General features: G+C 40.2%; 1 protein-coding gene across 2 annotated transcripts in view; it reads right to left on the reverse strand.

Moving 5' to 3' along the window:
• Positions 1 to 17,245, reverse strand: part of lrp1aa (low density lipoprotein receptor-related protein 1Aa) — an 80,823-nt gene that overhangs the window by 13,779 nt on the left and 49,799 nt on the right. For both annotated transcript variants that reach the window (XM_062986196.1, XM_062986195.1), the window contains exons 42-69: positions 14,251 to 14,440; positions 13,961 to 14,165; positions 13,681 to 13,873; positions 13,340 to 13,465; positions 13,029 to 13,154; positions 12,281 to 12,400; positions 11,550 to 11,663; positions 10,937 to 11,086; positions 10,085 to 10,216; positions 9,606 to 9,722; positions 9,363 to 9,491; positions 8,811 to 8,933; positions 8,198 to 8,338; positions 7,202 to 7,389; positions 6,933 to 7,116; positions 6,642 to 6,727; positions 6,286 to 6,405; positions 6,014 to 6,201; positions 5,211 to 5,416; positions 4,735 to 4,923; positions 4,476 to 4,624; positions 3,963 to 4,056; positions 3,753 to 3,869; positions 3,335 to 3,454; positions 3,050 to 3,172; positions 2,694 to 2,819; positions 222 to 338; positions 1 to 6 (exon numbers count right to left, since the gene is read on the reverse strand). The exon at positions 1 to 6 is cut by the window's left edge and continues 101 nt beyond it. In XM_062986196.1, the coding sequence (XP_062842266.1) occupies positions 1 to 6; positions 222 to 338; positions 2,694 to 2,819; positions 3,050 to 3,172; positions 3,335 to 3,454; positions 3,753 to 3,869; positions 3,963 to 4,056; positions 4,476 to 4,624; positions 4,735 to 4,923; positions 5,211 to 5,416; positions 6,014 to 6,201; positions 6,286 to 6,405; positions 6,642 to 6,727; positions 6,933 to 7,116; positions 7,202 to 7,389; positions 8,198 to 8,338; positions 8,811 to 8,933; positions 9,363 to 9,491; positions 9,606 to 9,722; positions 10,085 to 10,216; positions 10,937 to 11,086; positions 11,550 to 11,663; positions 12,281 to 12,400; positions 13,029 to 13,154; positions 13,340 to 13,465; positions 13,681 to 13,873; positions 13,961 to 14,165; positions 14,251 to 14,440 (3,879 nt within the window). The remainder of the gene's footprint in view (positions 7 to 221; positions 339 to 2,693; positions 2,820 to 3,049; positions 3,173 to 3,334; positions 3,455 to 3,752; positions 3,870 to 3,962; positions 4,057 to 4,475; positions 4,625 to 4,734; positions 4,924 to 5,210; positions 5,417 to 6,013; positions 6,202 to 6,285; positions 6,406 to 6,641; positions 6,728 to 6,932; positions 7,117 to 7,201; positions 7,390 to 8,197; positions 8,339 to 8,810; positions 8,934 to 9,362; positions 9,492 to 9,605; positions 9,723 to 10,084; positions 10,217 to 10,936; positions 11,087 to 11,549; positions 11,664 to 12,280; positions 12,401 to 13,028; positions 13,155 to 13,339; positions 13,466 to 13,680; positions 13,874 to 13,960; positions 14,166 to 14,250; positions 14,441 to 17,245) is intronic.

The following is a 17,245-nucleotide window of genomic DNA, read 5'->3' on the forward strand; positions in this document are numbered from 1 at the left end:
GCGGGACTGACATCAAACAACACGAACAAATAAATAAACAAATAAAAACATCTTTTAATTATTTCTAACTGGTAGGTGATAAGAAGAAACTGGTAGGTGATGAGAAGCGGTGCAGGTCATGTGAGGCTCTGTACACAGAGGGAATTAGCATTAGCGTGGGGTGCTGCTAAGCTAAAGCGGGCGCTCTGGAGCCATGTTAGCGTTAGCATGGTGAAACGTACCGCACTTGTCCTCGTCTGAATTGTCGCCGCAGTCGTTGTCGTAGTCGCACTGCCAGCGGCCGGGAACGCAGCGGTTATTCTTACAGCGGAACTGATACGGCTCACAGGTGCGCTCGTCTGCACACACACACACACACACACACACAGAGTAAATGTGTATATAGGTGTGTATAAGTGTGTACTGGTGTGTAGGAGTATATTTGTGTATATTGTATTGTGTATCTTGTGCGTGTATAATGTGTGTGTGTATAATATGTATGGGGTGTGTGTGTGTGTATAGTGTGTGTGTGTATAATATGTATGGTGTGTGTGTAATGTGTGTGCGTGTGTGTGTATAGTGTGTGTGTGTATAATATGTATGGTGTGTGTGTAATGTGTGTGCGTGTGTGTGTATAGTGTGTGTTTGTATAATATGTATGGTGTGTGTGTAATGTGTGTGTGTGTATAGTGGGTGTGTGTGTGCGTGTGTGTGTATGTATGTGTGTGTATAATGTGTATGTGTATAGTGTATGTGAGTGTGTATAATGTGTGTATATAAGGTGTGTGTGTATATAATGTGTGTGTAGTGTGTGTGTGTGTGTATGTATAATGTGTGTGTGTGTGTGTGTATAGTGTGTGTTTGTATAATATGTATGGTGTGTGTGTAATGTGTGTGTGCGTGTGTGTATAGTGGGTGTGTGTGTGCGTGTGTGTGTATGTGTGTGTATAATGTGTATGTGTATAGTGTATGTGAGTGTGTATAATGTGTGTATATAAGGTGTGTGTATATATAAGGTATGTGAGTGTATAATGTGTGTGTAGTGTGTGTGTGTGTATGTATAATGTGTGTGTGTGTGTGTGTGTATAGTGTGTGTGTGTATAATATGTATGGTGTGTGTGTAAGTGTATAGTGGGTGTGTGTGTATAATGTGTATGTGTATAGTGTATGTGAGTGTGTATAATGTGTGTATATAAGGTGTGTGTGTATATATAAGGTATGTGAGTGTATAATGTGTGTGTAGTGTGTGTGTGTATGTATAATGTGTGTGTGTGTGTGTGTGTATAGTGTGTGTGTGTGTGTATAATATGTATGTGTATAGTGTATGTGAGTGTGTATAATGTGTGTATATAAGGTGTGTGTGTATATATAAGGTATGTGAGTGTATAATGTGTGTGTAGTGTGTGTGTGTATGTATAATGTGTGTGTGTGTGTGTGTGTGTATAGTGTGTGTGTGTGTGTATAGTGTGTGTGTGTGTGTATAATATGTATGTTGTGTGTGTAAGTGTATAGTGGGTGTGTGTGTATGTGTGTGTATAATGTGTATGTGTATAGTGTATGTGAGTGTGTATAATGTGTGTATATAAGGTGTGTGTGTATATATAAGGTATGTGAGTGTATAATGTGTGTGTAGTGTGTGTGTGTGTATGTATAATGTGTGTGTGTGTGTGTGTATAGTGTGTGTGTGTATAATATGTATGGTGTGTGTGTGTAAGTGTATAGTGGGTGTGTGTGTATGTGTGTGTATAATGTGTATGTGTATAGTGTATGTGAGTGTGTATAATGTGTGTATATAAGGTGTGTGTGTATATATAAGGTATGGGAGTGTATAATGTGTGTGTAGTGTGTGTGTGTGTGTATGTATAATGTGTGTGTGTGTGTGTATAGTGTGTGTGTGTATAATATGTATGGTGTGTGTGTAAGTGTATAGTGGGTGTGTGTGTATGTGTGTGTATAATGTGTATGTGTATAGTGTATGTGAGTGTGTATAATGTGTGTATATAAGGTATGTGAGTGTATAATGTGTGTGTAGTGTGTGTATGTATAATGTGTGTGTGTGTGTGTGTATAGTGTGTGTTTGTATAATATGTATGGTGTGTGTGTAATGTGTGTGTGCGTGTGTGTATAGTGTGTGTGTGTGTGCGTGTGTGTGTATGTGTGTGTATAATGTGTATGTGTATAGTGTATGTGAGTGTGTATAATGTGTGTATATAAGGTGTGTGTGTATATATAAGGTATGTGAGTGTATAATGTGTGTGTAGAGTGTGTGTGTATGTATAATGTGTGTGTGTGTGTGTGTGTAGTGTGTGTGTGTATAGTGTGTGCATGTGTGTGTGTGTGTGTGTGTATAGTGTGTGTGTGTATAGTGTGTGCATGTGTGTGTGTGTGTGTGTGTGTGTGTGTGTGTAAAGTGTGTGTGTGTATAGTGTGTGTGTAGTGTGTGTGTGTATAGTGTGTGCATGTGTGTGTGTGTGTGTGTGTGTGTGTGTGTATAGCGTGTGTGTGTATAGCGTGTGTGTATAGTGTGTGTGTGTATAGTGTGTGTGTGTATAGTGTGTGTGTATGTATAGTGTGTGTGTGTGTATAGTGTGTGTGTGTATAGTGTGTGTGTGTGTATAGTGTGTGTATGTATAATGTGTGTGTGTGTGTGTGTGTGTGTGTATAGTGTGTGTGTGTATAGTGTGTGTATAGTGTGTGCATGTGTGTGTTCTCACCACACTCCTCTCGGGGTTCGTCTGAAGCGTCCCCACAGTCGTCCTCTCCGTCACACTTCCAGCGGGAGGGTATACACCGCCCCGAATCCTTACAGCGGAACTCGTCCACGCCGCACGACATCTGAGCTACACACACACACACACACATCAACAACGCCTGGTGCATTATGGGTAATCGTAGAATCATCATAAAATCAGCAGTTGAATCTCTGACATGTACAGACGCCCGGTCGGGTTGGTAGCTCAGCTCCTGAGTTCTCTTAAACTGTTCTGCTGATGCTGTGATTTATAATAACATATACGAGATGATTTTATTTACATGGATGTTTATGTACGCGTGTATAACATAAACCTACTGCAGTTGGCGGGTTCGTCCGATCCGTCCACACAGTCGTTATCCCGATCACACACCCACACCCGGGGGATACAGCGCTTAGTGATGGTGCACTGGAACTGATTCGGAGCGCACGTCACCTCGGCTACACACACACACACACACACACACACACACACACACACACACACACACACATTTATGAGTTTGATATTTCTTTACATTTCGCTTAAATTCAGATGTAATGAGAGTAAATCAGAGAATAAAGTGCTGTAGGTTAAACAGGATGATGATTATAGAATCGTACGACAGTCTCTCTCGTCCTCTCCCCCTCCACAGTTATCCTGACCATTACAGCGGAAAATCCCCGGAATACAGCGGCTCGGACTGGTGCACTTAAACTGACTCGGCAAGCACACGTGGATATCTACAAAAAATACATATAATAATAATAATATTAACAAATATAAATAAAAATCTAAAACACACAGATATCTGTATAATTATAATAATAATAATAATACTAAATAATAATAATAATAATAAATAATAATATAAATACATAAAAATCTGAAGCTCAGAAGCATCTGTGTTAAAAATAATAAATAAAAACACATAAATAACCAAAACATCAGAAACACACATCTGTATAAAATAAAAATCTGTATGAAAATAATGAAATGATTTATTTAATCTTAAATTATAAATAAATAATAAATAATTACCGCAGTTCTTCTCGTCTGAACTGTCCTGACAGTCGTTGTCTCCGTCGCAGATATACGCCGGGTTGGTACAGATTCCTGTAGTACACTGGAACTGACCCGGCCTGCACTTAAACTCCGCTAAGCATCACGATAAAATCACACCGAGAGTCACGATCAACCAAACACACACACGGTTAAACACGGTCGTACGAGTGTGACAGTGAAACTCACGACAGTCCGACGGTTCGTCTGATCGATCACCGCAGTCGTCTTCAGTATCACACTTCCACCAGAAGGGGACGCACTTATCGTTCTTACACACGAACTGCAGGAGCGAAACACACCCGGCAGAATGAAATTCATCAATAAACAAATAAATAAATAAATTCATAAATACTTACATCAATAAATATAAAAATAAATAAAATAATAAATACAGAAAAAAAAAAAATACAAAGAAATATACATCAATAAATATTTAAATAAATAAAATAATAAATAAATACAGAAAAAATACATCAATAAATACATTAATTAATAAACAAATAAAAATATATCAATAAATAAATACAGAATAAATACAGATAAAATACATAAATAAATATAAATAAATAAGATATATAAATAAGTAAAAATAAATTAATATATAAATACAGCAACACATAAATAAATACATAAATAAGTAAATAACTAAATAAATCAATGAATAGATAAATAAAATAATTAAATAAAGAAAGAAATAACCTGGCTGGCGGTGCAGTTGGAGAGACAGTGTTTTCCATCGGCGGCGAGGTAGAAGTTGTTGGGACAGGCGCACTTGTACCCTCCGCCCGGAGAGACGAGGCACAGGTTACTACAGCCACCATTCTCCTCCTGACACGGGTGATTCCTCACTACAGGAGCAAAGCAGAGGGTTTCGATTAAAACAAATCATTCATATACCCAAAAGTATGTGGACGCCTGGGCATAGCCTGGTTGTTGCAGTGTTGGTGTAGTATTTTACCCTCAGGCTGTCTGTATGGGTGGAAGATGTGGACGTCCATGGGCCGGTGCAGGGTGCTGATCAGCGTGGTTTTGTTGGTGCCGAGGGTTTTATGAGCTCTGTTGATGGATTTGGTCTCCCAGTCAGTCCAGTAAATAAATTCCTCAAACAGAGTCATGGCAAAGATGTGCGGAATATCCTGACTCAGCACTGCCATGATCAATAAATACATAATAAATACACACACACACACGTCTCAAAACTGTACAAAATGATTTTTATAGTATATAAGGTGGTTACTAGGGTGTTACTAGTCATTGTAGTATCTGTGAGTCTGAATCATTAATGTGAGTCTGAATCAATAATGTGAGTCTGAATCATTAATGTGAGTCTGAATCATACCCATGAGTCTGAATCATTAATGTGAGTCTGGATCATTAATGTGAGTCTGGATCATTAATGTGAGTCTGAATCATTAATGTGAGTCTGAATCGTACCTGTGTGTCGGTTGGTACCGTCCAGGTTGGCGAACTCGATGTAATCCTCCCGGGCGTCGGCCCAGTAGATCCGATCGTTAATGAAATCCAGCGTGAGTCCGTTGGGCCAAGTGATTCTGTCCTCTACGATCACACTGCGATTCGTCCCGTCCATCCCAATACGCCCAATATGAGGATTATCACCCCAGTCTGACCAGTACAGGTACCTTAGAGGAACACAATTATAAATAAATAAATAAATAAACTTTTTTTTTTTATAACATTATTATTTTTAATTACATATTTTATTGTTGTTTTTATTACATTTATTACATTTATTAATATATACATTATTATTATAAAATTAGTATCATTATTATTGTTAATATTATTGTTTTTATTATTATTATTTACATTAATATTATGGTTTTTTATTGCTATTATTATTATTGTAACGTTTACATTTATTTTATTTATTATTTGTATTATTTTTGTAATGTATTGTTATTTAGTTACATAATTATAATTTTTATGTTTAAAATTATTATTAGTAATATAATAATAATAATAATTATTATAATTTTTTTTTATTATATTAATATTGTTATTTTGTATAATTTGTAACATTATTCTTATTATTACTAATATTTCTGTTTATTATTATTATTAATATTATTATTATTATTATTTAATTTTATTTTATTACATAAATTAATTAATTAATTTATGATTTTTTATTTTTGGTTTAATTATTATTATTATTATTATAAACGACTATTACAAACAGTATTATTATAATTATATATATATATTTATCTGTGTACCCGTTGCGGACGTCGACGGCGATGGCTCTGGGTTCTTTGAGCCCCGTTTTGATCAGCACTGATCTGAAAGCTCCGTTTAGTTTGGACACCTCGATCATGTCTCGGCCTTTATCACACCAGTACAAATTCCCCCCCACCCAGTCCACGGCCAGTCCGTCAGGGTTACTGAGCTGGGTACGGTGGAGAACCTGCCAAAGATCAATCACAGGAGATAAATACATAAAACAATCATCATGTGATTAACGAGGATCCTGTGTGATGACGCTCGTTACCTGAACGTTAGAACCGTTTATGTGCATCCGTCTGATCATGCTGCCCTGAGTCGTCACGTCCGTCCAGTAAATCATCTGCTCTCGGTAATCGAAATCCAGCGCCACGGCGTTGTTCAGACCCTGCACACACACACACACACACACACGCAAATTAAACATCCAGTTTAGGGAAGGCCCCTTCCTCTGTCAGCATCACTGTGCCTCTGCACTGAACAAACCTGCTGCACAGAGCTCTGACCTGAACCCTTTAAAACCCCTCTGGCATGCATTGGAGTGTGGCTGAGATCTAGGTGAGGTGTCCACATACTTTTGGTCTGTGTGACGTAGACTGGAAAACAGAGCATGAAGGACGGTACCTGTTTAATCAGCGTGTAATTGGTTCCATCCAGGTTCAGTTTCCTTAAATAATATCGATTAGCGAAGATCAGGAAGGGCTCCTCATCTGAAAAACAGTTCAGAATGTTTTTGTTATTATTATTATTATTTTTATTATTATTATTAATATTATTATTATTATTTTTATTATTATTATAGTATTAGAACTATTATTATTATTGTTATTAATATTATTATTAATATTATATGTATTATTATGTATGTATTTATGTATAAATTTTTATTATTAATATTATTGTTACTGAACGTACCGGAGGTGGATTTGCAGACGGTGGGGTCGGAGGTGCTGAGCTCAAATCCCTCCACACAGATGCACCTGAAGCTGCCGTGTGTGTTGATGCAGTGTTGAGTGCAGGGGAACGTGGTGGAACACTCGTCCACGTCCACACACGTCTTCCCATCATCCTTCAGTCTGAATCCGGCACGGCAGCGGCACTGCGGGGAACAGCGCCGGCTTTTATTCAGTTATTTAATTCATCTATAAATCTGTCGTCACCGTTAGTTAGAAACATGTTTTCACCTTGAAGCCGATTTTGAGGTCGTCGCAGAGCTGCGAGCAGCCGCTGAGTTTCTGGTTTAAACACTCGTTGATGAAGCAGTTGAGCTCGTCAGAACCGTCACCACAGTCGTCATTCTGATCACACAGTAACATCTCATCCACACACTTCCTGTTACTGCACATGTACATGCTGTCATTACAGGTCCTCTCTGTATCACACACACACACACACACACCAAAAACACACACACACACACCAAACACACACACACCAAAAACACACACACACACCAAAAACACACACACACACCTTGAGAAATACTAACGCTTAATAATATTTATATAACACTACAGAGCGTATATAAACCTGCAGGGTCACACGCACATACTGTTCTATATCAGCACTATATATCAGAAATATAATGTATTATTTATAATGTTTGGAAGAACTGCAGCATTTCAGTCCTAAGGCTGCAATGAATCGTATAACTGTACATCAGTACATATATAATATAATACATAATATAATGTTATGTTAAGATATAAACAAATTTAGGATAATACGAAATAAATAAGATCATGTATAGTAAATAATATATAATATAATGTATTATGTTATAAATACTACTGATAGTGTAAAGTTTGTAGTAATATAATGTATAACCTAATTATAATAATCTAACATAAAAACATACATACTAGTTAATATATAATATAAAATATGTTATATGTGAAATACAATATAATATTTAATATAGTATATAATATAGAGGTGCAGTATATAATGTAGCATATAATATAACAAATGTATGAATGAGTATGAGTGAATGTATAATCAAATATATGAAATAATATGTAATATATAAAGGGAGTATTGAATATACTGTATAATATAATGTATAGATTTAATGAATAATATAATATAGTATATAATATATACAGGTGTATTGAGTGTATAATATAATATATAATATCATATATAATATATAATATAACACATAGATGTATAGAAGGTACCTGGGCCGCTGCAGTGAGGGTTTTTAGGAGCTTCGTCTGAACCATCATGACAGTCGAATTCCCCGTCACACTGCCAGGAGCGCTGGATCAAACAGCGGCCGTTAGCACAGCGGAACTCGCTCGGCTTACAGGTCGGGTACTCTGTGTGTGTGTGTGTGTGTGGGGGGGGGGGGGGGGTCAGAATATTATAGATATATAGATTTAGAGAGAGATACAAAAACTGAGAGGTAAAATGCTGATCATTAGGAAAACAAAATTCTATTCTATTCTGCAATTTTGACTTTTATTCCCCATCTAGTCATATCCAGTTCCCCAGCTGTATCTCTTCTACTCCTCTACTGCTGCAGACCCTGACCGAGGAGGGCTGTGACTAACACACGCCCCCTCCGACACGTGTGCAGCACCGACCGCTTCTCTTCACCTGCACGATGCAGCTTCACACACACAGTTACGCACTGCTCTCCATTATCCCCCGTCTCTGTGCAGCACCTCGAGCAGCCAGCAGAGGGCGCTACTGCAGCAGTCATCAGGAATCCCATCATCCATCAACAATGTAAATACTGTTTGACTAATACAATAAAGGATGACGTTTTGGAAAAAATGAGACTCTCACCACATTCTTCAGACTCGTCTGATCCGTCGCTGCAGTCCTTATCATGATCACAGACGAAATGTTTTGGGATGCACTGCTTATTACGGCACATGAACTCACGGGCGTCACACGTGTTATTAAAAACTAGGAGAAAAACACACACACACACACACACACACACACACACCGCATCAACATCATTCATTCATCTTCATCACATTAATCCTACTGATAATAACAAGCACTTTTAGGGCCCCTAATTTAGATATATCCAATTCCCTATTGCTTGTGTGACCTGTGATGGAGGCCCGGGGATACAGGCTAGAACTCCTGGTGGATTCATGTATGGAGGAACACACTACACTCTCTGTACTCCTCCACCACTCCTACTGATACCTCAACCAGCCAGCAGGAGGAGCTGTCGCAGCAGCAGGGAGGAGATTCATCCAGACTTTTAATCCCCCAGAGGTGATAAAGGGAATTTGTGCCCAGCTCACAGTCAACATTCCAATTCATCCCAGTAGTGTTCAGTGTATGTGAAGGACTGTATAGTAGGTATAAATGGTTTCTCACAGCAGCCGGCGGTCACGCTCTCGTCAGAGCCGTCGGGACAGTCCTGATCTCCGTCACAAAGCCAGCGCTGAGGGACGCATTTATACGAGCCGGGGCACCGGAAGGCGTCGGCGCTACACGTCATGTTCTCTACAGAGAGAAAACAGCAGGCCAGAGACAAAAATAATAACGCTTCATGATTATTATACACAGGAAACACCTTCAGAAGGATTTCGGACTGGATGTGATGGGATTGTTACTCACGGCATCTGCTGTCCTCGTCGCTTCCATCGTCGCAGTCGTCGGTACCATCGCACACCCACACGCTGGAGATACAGCGCCGGTTCTTACACTCAAACTGAGACGCCGCGCACACTTTATCTACAACCGGACACACCCGCACGGTCAGACACAGCCTAACAACCGCGCTACACTCCAACACACACCACTAACTACATTCAAACACAATATACAACCAAAAGTATTCGGACGCCTGACTGTGACCTTGTCAGATGTCATGTTTTAAAATTGTATGCGAGAAGCTTCTCACAAGACTTTGAAGTATGTCTGTGGGAATTTGTGCCCATCCGGTTCATCCCAGAGCTGTTGAGTGGGGCTGAACTCAGCACCCAAACTCAACTCACAAACACTCGTTTCCAGAAGAGCGGAGGCTGTTATTGCGGCAGTCACACACTGAGCTCTCAGTCAGGTGTCCGTATACTTTTGGCTGTGCAGCGTCTCACCACAGTTGGCTTCATCGGCTCCGTCCTCACAGTCGTTCTCTTTATCACACGTCCAGCTGAGAGGGATGCAGCGTCCACTGGGACAGGAGAAGCTGTTCTGAGGACATCTCCTCCCTCCACCCTCCACCGGACCTGAGCGAGGAACACACACCAAAAGTTTTCACACCTCAAACGTTTGCATTCCGGCAACACAAAACGGTGTTACTGAGAACGTACAGGCGCTCGGGCGGGTTGTGTCAGAAAGGGCATTGATCATAAACACTGTGCCAGGCTGATAATAATAAAAATAAAACTTATAATAACAATAAACAAATAAACTATATTATTATACTATAATAAAATAAAACAATAATGTTATAATAAATAAATTAACAATAAAATGTTGCTGATAATTAAATAAAATAATGACAATTATAATATGAAAAACAGCAAAAATAATAATGATTATAATTTTGCTAATAATTAAATGTATTTTTGCCGATAATCAAATGATATAATAATACTAACAATGAATAAATAAAAATAATATAAATATTAATAAATATATAAATAGTAATAATTATTATTCATATTATTAGATCTGAAAAAATATATTATCATTTCCTTAATAATAAACTTTAATAATAATAATAATAATAATAATAATAAAAACAGTTAAAATAAATAAACAAATAAACAATTAGATAAAATTGAATTGTTAAATTAAATAAAACTAATAATAATAATGATAATAGCAGCTATCATTGTAATAATAATATAATAATAACAAATAATAACAGCAGTTATAATAATAAAATGTAATACAATTATTATAACAATAATAAATAAATAAATAAATATCACCTCCGTTACCTGTACATTTGGTTTCGTCGGAGTAATCCCCACAGTCGTTGGCGCCGTCACACGCCCACGCCGGGGCGTAACACAGCGTGGTGAACTCACACTTCCTGTAGATCACGTTCTTCACACCCAGGAGGAAATAACTGGAACAGTCGGTGGGAGCTGCAGGAGGAAACACGTGTCATTCACCCACAGCTACTCAAACCCTCATCAGATCCCAGAGTATCAGATCCCCCAGTATCAGAGATCCCACAGTATCAGAGATCACTGAGTATTAGAGATCCCACAGTATCAGAGATCACTGAGTATTAGAGATCCCTGAGTATCAGATCCCGGCGCAACAGATCCCCAAGTATCAGATCCCCAGTATTAGATCCCCAGTATCAGAGACCCCGAGTATCAGATCCCAGAGTATCAGATCCCCGAGTATCAGAGATCACTGAGTATTAGAGATCCCACAGTATCAGAGATCCCTGAGTATTAGAGATCCCACAGTATCAGAGATCCCTGAGTATCAGATCCCGGCGCAACAGATCCCCAAGTATCAGATCCCCAGTATTAGATCCCCCAGTATCAGATCCCTGGGCATCAGATCCCAGAGTATCAGACAGAAGCGGGTACGTACGGCAGCTCAGCTCATCAGAGGCGTCATCACAGTCCAGGTTCTGATTACAGCGGGTGGAGTTAGAAACGCAGCGTCCGTCACGACACTGGAACTGATCCGCCGTACACGAGGTCACTGTGTTCATACCACACACACACACACACACACCACACACATACACACACACACACACACACACACACACCACACACACACACACACACACACACACACCACACACACACACACACACACACACCACACACACACACACACACAAACACACACACACACACACACACACACACACACACACACACACACACACACACACACACACACACACACACACACACACACACAGATGAGCCGAAACATTATGACCATCCCCAGGCAGTAAAGGTCAGGTGTCTCTCTCACTCCTCACTAACTGCTGCAGGAAATTACTGACTTGAAAGAAAATCATTTTATTTTATGCTTTCAACTTTGAGGCAACAGTTTAGGGAAGGACCTTTCCTCCTCCGGTTTGACTGTGCGAGGTTAATAAAGACGTGGTTTTGGCTGATCTAAAGAGAACATCAGGAGCCTGGAGTATCAGGAAGGGTTTGATTGTACTCAGATTTCATGCTCTGGATTACAGCATTACAGGAGAAGACTCAGCGCTGTATGTACTCAGCTATAGATTTTAATGATCAGAGGGAATGATTTAATAATAAATATATAAATATAATAATAATAAAAGTGTTTCTCACCGTTACAGAAAGCTTCGTCTGAATTATCCTTACAGTCGTCTCGTCCATCACACCAGGACCCGACTCGAACACACCGACCGTTAATACAGCGCTTATAACCTCTCATACACACCCTGTTACCTACACACACACACACACACACACACACACACATACACACACACACGGCATAAAAGAAAAACAATATTTTTTACTACTAAATTTAACAATAACAATATAATAATAATAAAATATTTAATAATAATAATACAATATTCTATAATAATAATAATAATAATAAAACATTTAATAATAAAAATAATAATAATAAAATATTTTATAATAATAATATATTTAACAATAATAATAATAATATAAAATATTTAATAATAATAACTATAAAATAAAATATTATTAATAATACTAATAAAATATTTAATAAGAATAATAATAAAGTATTTAATAATAAGAATAAGAATAAATATTTAATAATAATACCAATAAAATATTTAATAATAGTAATTATAATAATAATAATAATAAAGTATTTAATAATAATATTAAAAAATAACACCAATTATAATAACAAAAATAAAAATAAAATAATAATAATAACAATAATAACAATAATATAACAACAATAAAATTATAATTAAATAATAAAAGAAATAATAATAATACAATTATAACAATAAGATTTAAAAATATAAATATTATTATTAATAATAATAAACCATTAAATGCTTTAATTTGGCGTCTCTGTACTCACTGCAGTAGGTGGATTTTTCATCGGATTTGTCTCTGCAGTGGGGCGTGGCATCGCAGGTGAGCGTGTAGTCGATACAGTCGCCGTTAGCGCACTCAAACTCACTCATACTGCACGACGTGTTCAGGGCTACGACACAAATCACAGCAGAGTGTTCCGACATCCATATCACCCCTGTGTGAGAAAGTAAGTGCCCCCTCCCCCAGTTTCATCCAAAAACACACTGAAAATTTATTAACGTCCCTGAACTGGTAAGAAAGTGGTAAACACACACACAAACACACACACACACAGTGGAGTGTGTGTGATCCTACCGATACAGGTGTTGTCTTCCAGCAGCCTCCTGTCTCCTCTACAGCTACAGTTCACTCGTCCATCAGCCGACAGCAAACACAGATCACCACACCCACCGTTATTCACAGTACAGGGGGAGAACGTACCTGCACACACACACACACACACACACACACACACACACACGTTATACACACACAGATGTATTATGGACGCTTCACCAGAGGACTAAAGCGAGCAGGCGACTCTGTAGAGACGCCCCTGGTTTAGGAAGCTTTCTGTTCCGGTTTTTGTGAGTTTGAGTTTAGGTGTCCACATACTTTTGACCACACAGAGCATTAATAACTGAGGGTGGACTCACAGCTGTTGGTGTCGTTGGCGACAGCGATGATTCCCATTGGCTGTTGAGGAATGTCGGCGCGTAAGACTTTCATGTCCGATCCCACGTACTTCCCGGCTCTGAGGACGGCCCGCCGGACCCAGTCCGTCCAGAAGATGTGATCGCCGTACACCGCCAAACCGAACGGGTGGACCGGCTCGTTCTTCAGGACCACCTGTAAACACAAACACAGGGTCATACACGCAAGCGGGACCCCTCCCGTCTCAGGGGGTTCTGTTACGGATCTGCGCGCCGGACTCACGTAGCGGTGGCTGCCGTCGTACTCGCAGCGTTCGATCTTGTCCAGCGTGGCGTCGGTGAAGTACAGCTTTTCGGCGCGGTGGTCGATGGCCAGGCCGTTGGGGGTCCTGATGTCGGTCCCGATGATGACCACGATGTTGGACCCGGACAGCTGGGCGCGCATGATGCTGGGAGACTGCTCGTTCCAGTTGGTCCAGAACATCAGACTTCAGGAGGACAGAGAGAAGCGTACGGGGGTCAGATCGGGTCAACGCGGCCTACATGCTAACGGGTGTGGCGAAAGGTGCTCACCTCTGACACTCGTCCAGGACGAAGGCTCGTGGGTGGTCGTCCCCTGCCATGGTGACCACCACGTCCCGGTTGAAGGCCCCCTGCCGGCTCTGATCCACCGTGTGGCGGGTTATGGTGGACGTGGTGTAGCTGGTCCAGTACAGAGTGTCCAACGCCCAGTGATACGCCAAACCTTCCACTGACCCCACGTCTGAGGGGAGGAACAGAGCACACACACCTTAAACATGTGACCCTAAACACGTGACCTTTAACATACACACTACTCAGCCAAAAGTATCTGGACACATGACCGAAAGCTTGTCAGATGTCCTCGTCCTCCTATTCTAGTGTCCATTCAGTCAGAGAAGCAATGGGGATGTTCGGACACGTCGATCAGTGTCCCAATTCATCCCAAAAAATGTTTAATAGGGTTGGAGCTCCTTCTCAGCAACCTCATTACTTCCTCAAACTGTTGCCACACATTTGGAACCACATAACTACTTCATATCATTAATTTTATACACCTTTTAGTAACGGGTGTGGCTGAAACACGATCATCAGGACGGACGTTTCCATACTGTCGCCCATATAGAGTTTTTGCGAGGTTCAAAGTACAAGGCGTCCACTTTTATATGAACAAAACACACATAATAAAAACAAAACCACATCGGCTGAGACTTGGAGGGAGATTTTATGGGGGGAACACAAACCGCCCGCTGGTCACCGTCAGGCCGGCGGGTTAGGACCTGGTTCTCCGTTTGTAGGATGTTTCGAGATCAAAGAACGTCTGGGTTCTTTTGATCTGTCTGGGACGCTTTCTCCTGGACGTTGTGGATACTTGGACACAGAAGGACCTTGACTGGCTCATCTGAATCCCTCCCTCAGACACATCGAGACCCGGTGGTGGTGGGTTCGAGTTCCAGACCATGGAGAACGTTCTTACGGATTATTTGGACTTCTGTCCTCAGTAAAGTTTCTTGTCTTATCTGCATTGGCAGCAGTCTGGAGAACCGTCCACATATTTTCTGAATGGAGAAATGATGCCGACTGGATTGTGGGAAGGTAAATAAAAGAATCTGAACTTTATGCAGCATCGCTGTGTTGTTTAGATTTTAGGGTCTAAAGGGTTTGTAATACCACACTATTAGCAAGTTATTACTGTTGGGCCCCTGAACAAGGCCCTTAACCCTCGATTGCTTGAATTATATTTAGTAATAATTGGAACTCGTATTGGAAATTTAGTCAGTGTGTCTCATAATGATCTAATATTTACACTTTGTCTCCTGTTTCTCATTTATTTTGGTAATAGAAACACACCAGCCTAAATATAAATGAGAAAATCAGACTCTAGTTTTAATTTTTCTTATAATTAGACGCATATTTTTTAAATACTAATAAGAATATTATAATCATCACATGTATCGGGACAGATATAGTATATTGAACCAGCGGTTTTCACAGTATTTCCGCCCTCTAGTGGAACCACGGTGCTACTGCAGGGGGCGCAAAGACGCAAATGAATGCAGCAAGTTTGTGAGGGGCTCATAGCTAAACGAACGTTTAGGGAGCTGGTTACGTTTAAATGATATTTTTGTGCAGAGAGGCAAATTTGAGAAACTCTGTTGAAAGCAGTGAATGATGTTACACAGTACAAATGTAAGAAATAGAAGAAGAAGAGCTTTATTTACAATTAACTGCTGTTTCTGTGTGTTTGTGCTGTTTGGAATGCCGGGCCGGCGCCTCTGGACCTGAGAGGGTTAAGGGCCTTTTTTGACGGTTCAACAATGGCTGTGTGGCAGAGCTGGGATTGAATTATGGGACTCTAGTCCCCCAAACACACACACAGGGATCTAACCCAAACCCCAACCCAGTTCAACCTTCCCTCCATCAAACAAGACCGTCTGTGTTTGTGTGGATGCGGCAGGTCGGCGTCTCTGTTTAGATTCCAAATCGTGAGTTCCGACACTCAACGATGGTGCGCTGGTGTGTTAGACACCCAAGGGCCCCGTGGCTCCTGAACTCAGTGAGAGAGCAAAGGACCCACATCTGGACTAAAAAAGTACCTGGTGCTAATAACATTCCACACCCAGTCAGTCAGTCAGTGGTGGACGATGTTCTGGACTTCAGACCGCGCTCAGATGATCCCGCTGAGCTCTTATCTCTCTTTACGAGCGCCGTAAATATCGATCTGTACTCCGGCTGCCCTGATTTCCTCATTCCACACAAACTCAGAGAGAGAGAGAGAGAGGAACAGGACCGTAATAACTCCCCACAGTTCAGGACCAGCGTAACCGGACCGACCTCAGGAGGAAGGAGCCGGACGTCTCAGGTGTGTGTCGAGGGGGTTTCACTTTATTTTGGGACGATTCTGGATACGAATCAGCAGCGAATGTTGAGTAAAAACATTCTCTCAAGCTCCTCAGGTGAGAAGTTCTGTCGTGTTCTCAGCAGAAACCAGCAGTTCTTACAAAGTTCAAACTGGTTCCTGATAAGAACTTTAAATTGTTGATCTATCCTGCGTACGGACCAGATATTTCAGAACAGAGTGAGAAACACTGTGTGGACAAAAGTATTTGGACACCTGAGCATGAGCTTGTTTTGGACATTCTGTTCCATGTGCATTTATATTAAATCATTTCTTTCTGAAGTTGTAGCTTTAATATCATCCAGTTTTCACAGTAGGAAGTTTTTCTACAAGACTTTGGAGTGTGTCTGTGGGAATTTGTACCCATTAATTTAGTCAGATATTGGAACAAAAGTGTCGAGCTGGGATGAGACTAGGTGAACATGACTAGTCAAACCATGTCTTTATGTGGAAAGAGAAAGGGGACCTCCCCAAACTGTTGGCCAGATTTGTGGCAGAAACAACTGAACTCAGACTGAATTAGAGGGGTTGTCCACATACTTTTGGTTCCTCAGTTCAGGTACTGGTGGTCCAGAAGTGTTTCTAAATCACTGTGTTCTCTTTCTCTCACTCAGGCGTGTCGGTGATCCGGTGAGGTGCAAACGTCCATCA

This window comes from Trichomycterus rosablanca, chromosome 24 (assembly GCF_030014385.1).
Source record: "Trichomycterus rosablanca isolate fTriRos1 chromosome 24, fTriRos1.hap1, whole genome shotgun sequence".
Classification (NCBI taxonomy): domain Eukaryota; kingdom Metazoa; phylum Chordata; class Actinopteri; order Siluriformes; family Trichomycteridae; genus Trichomycterus; species Trichomycterus rosablanca.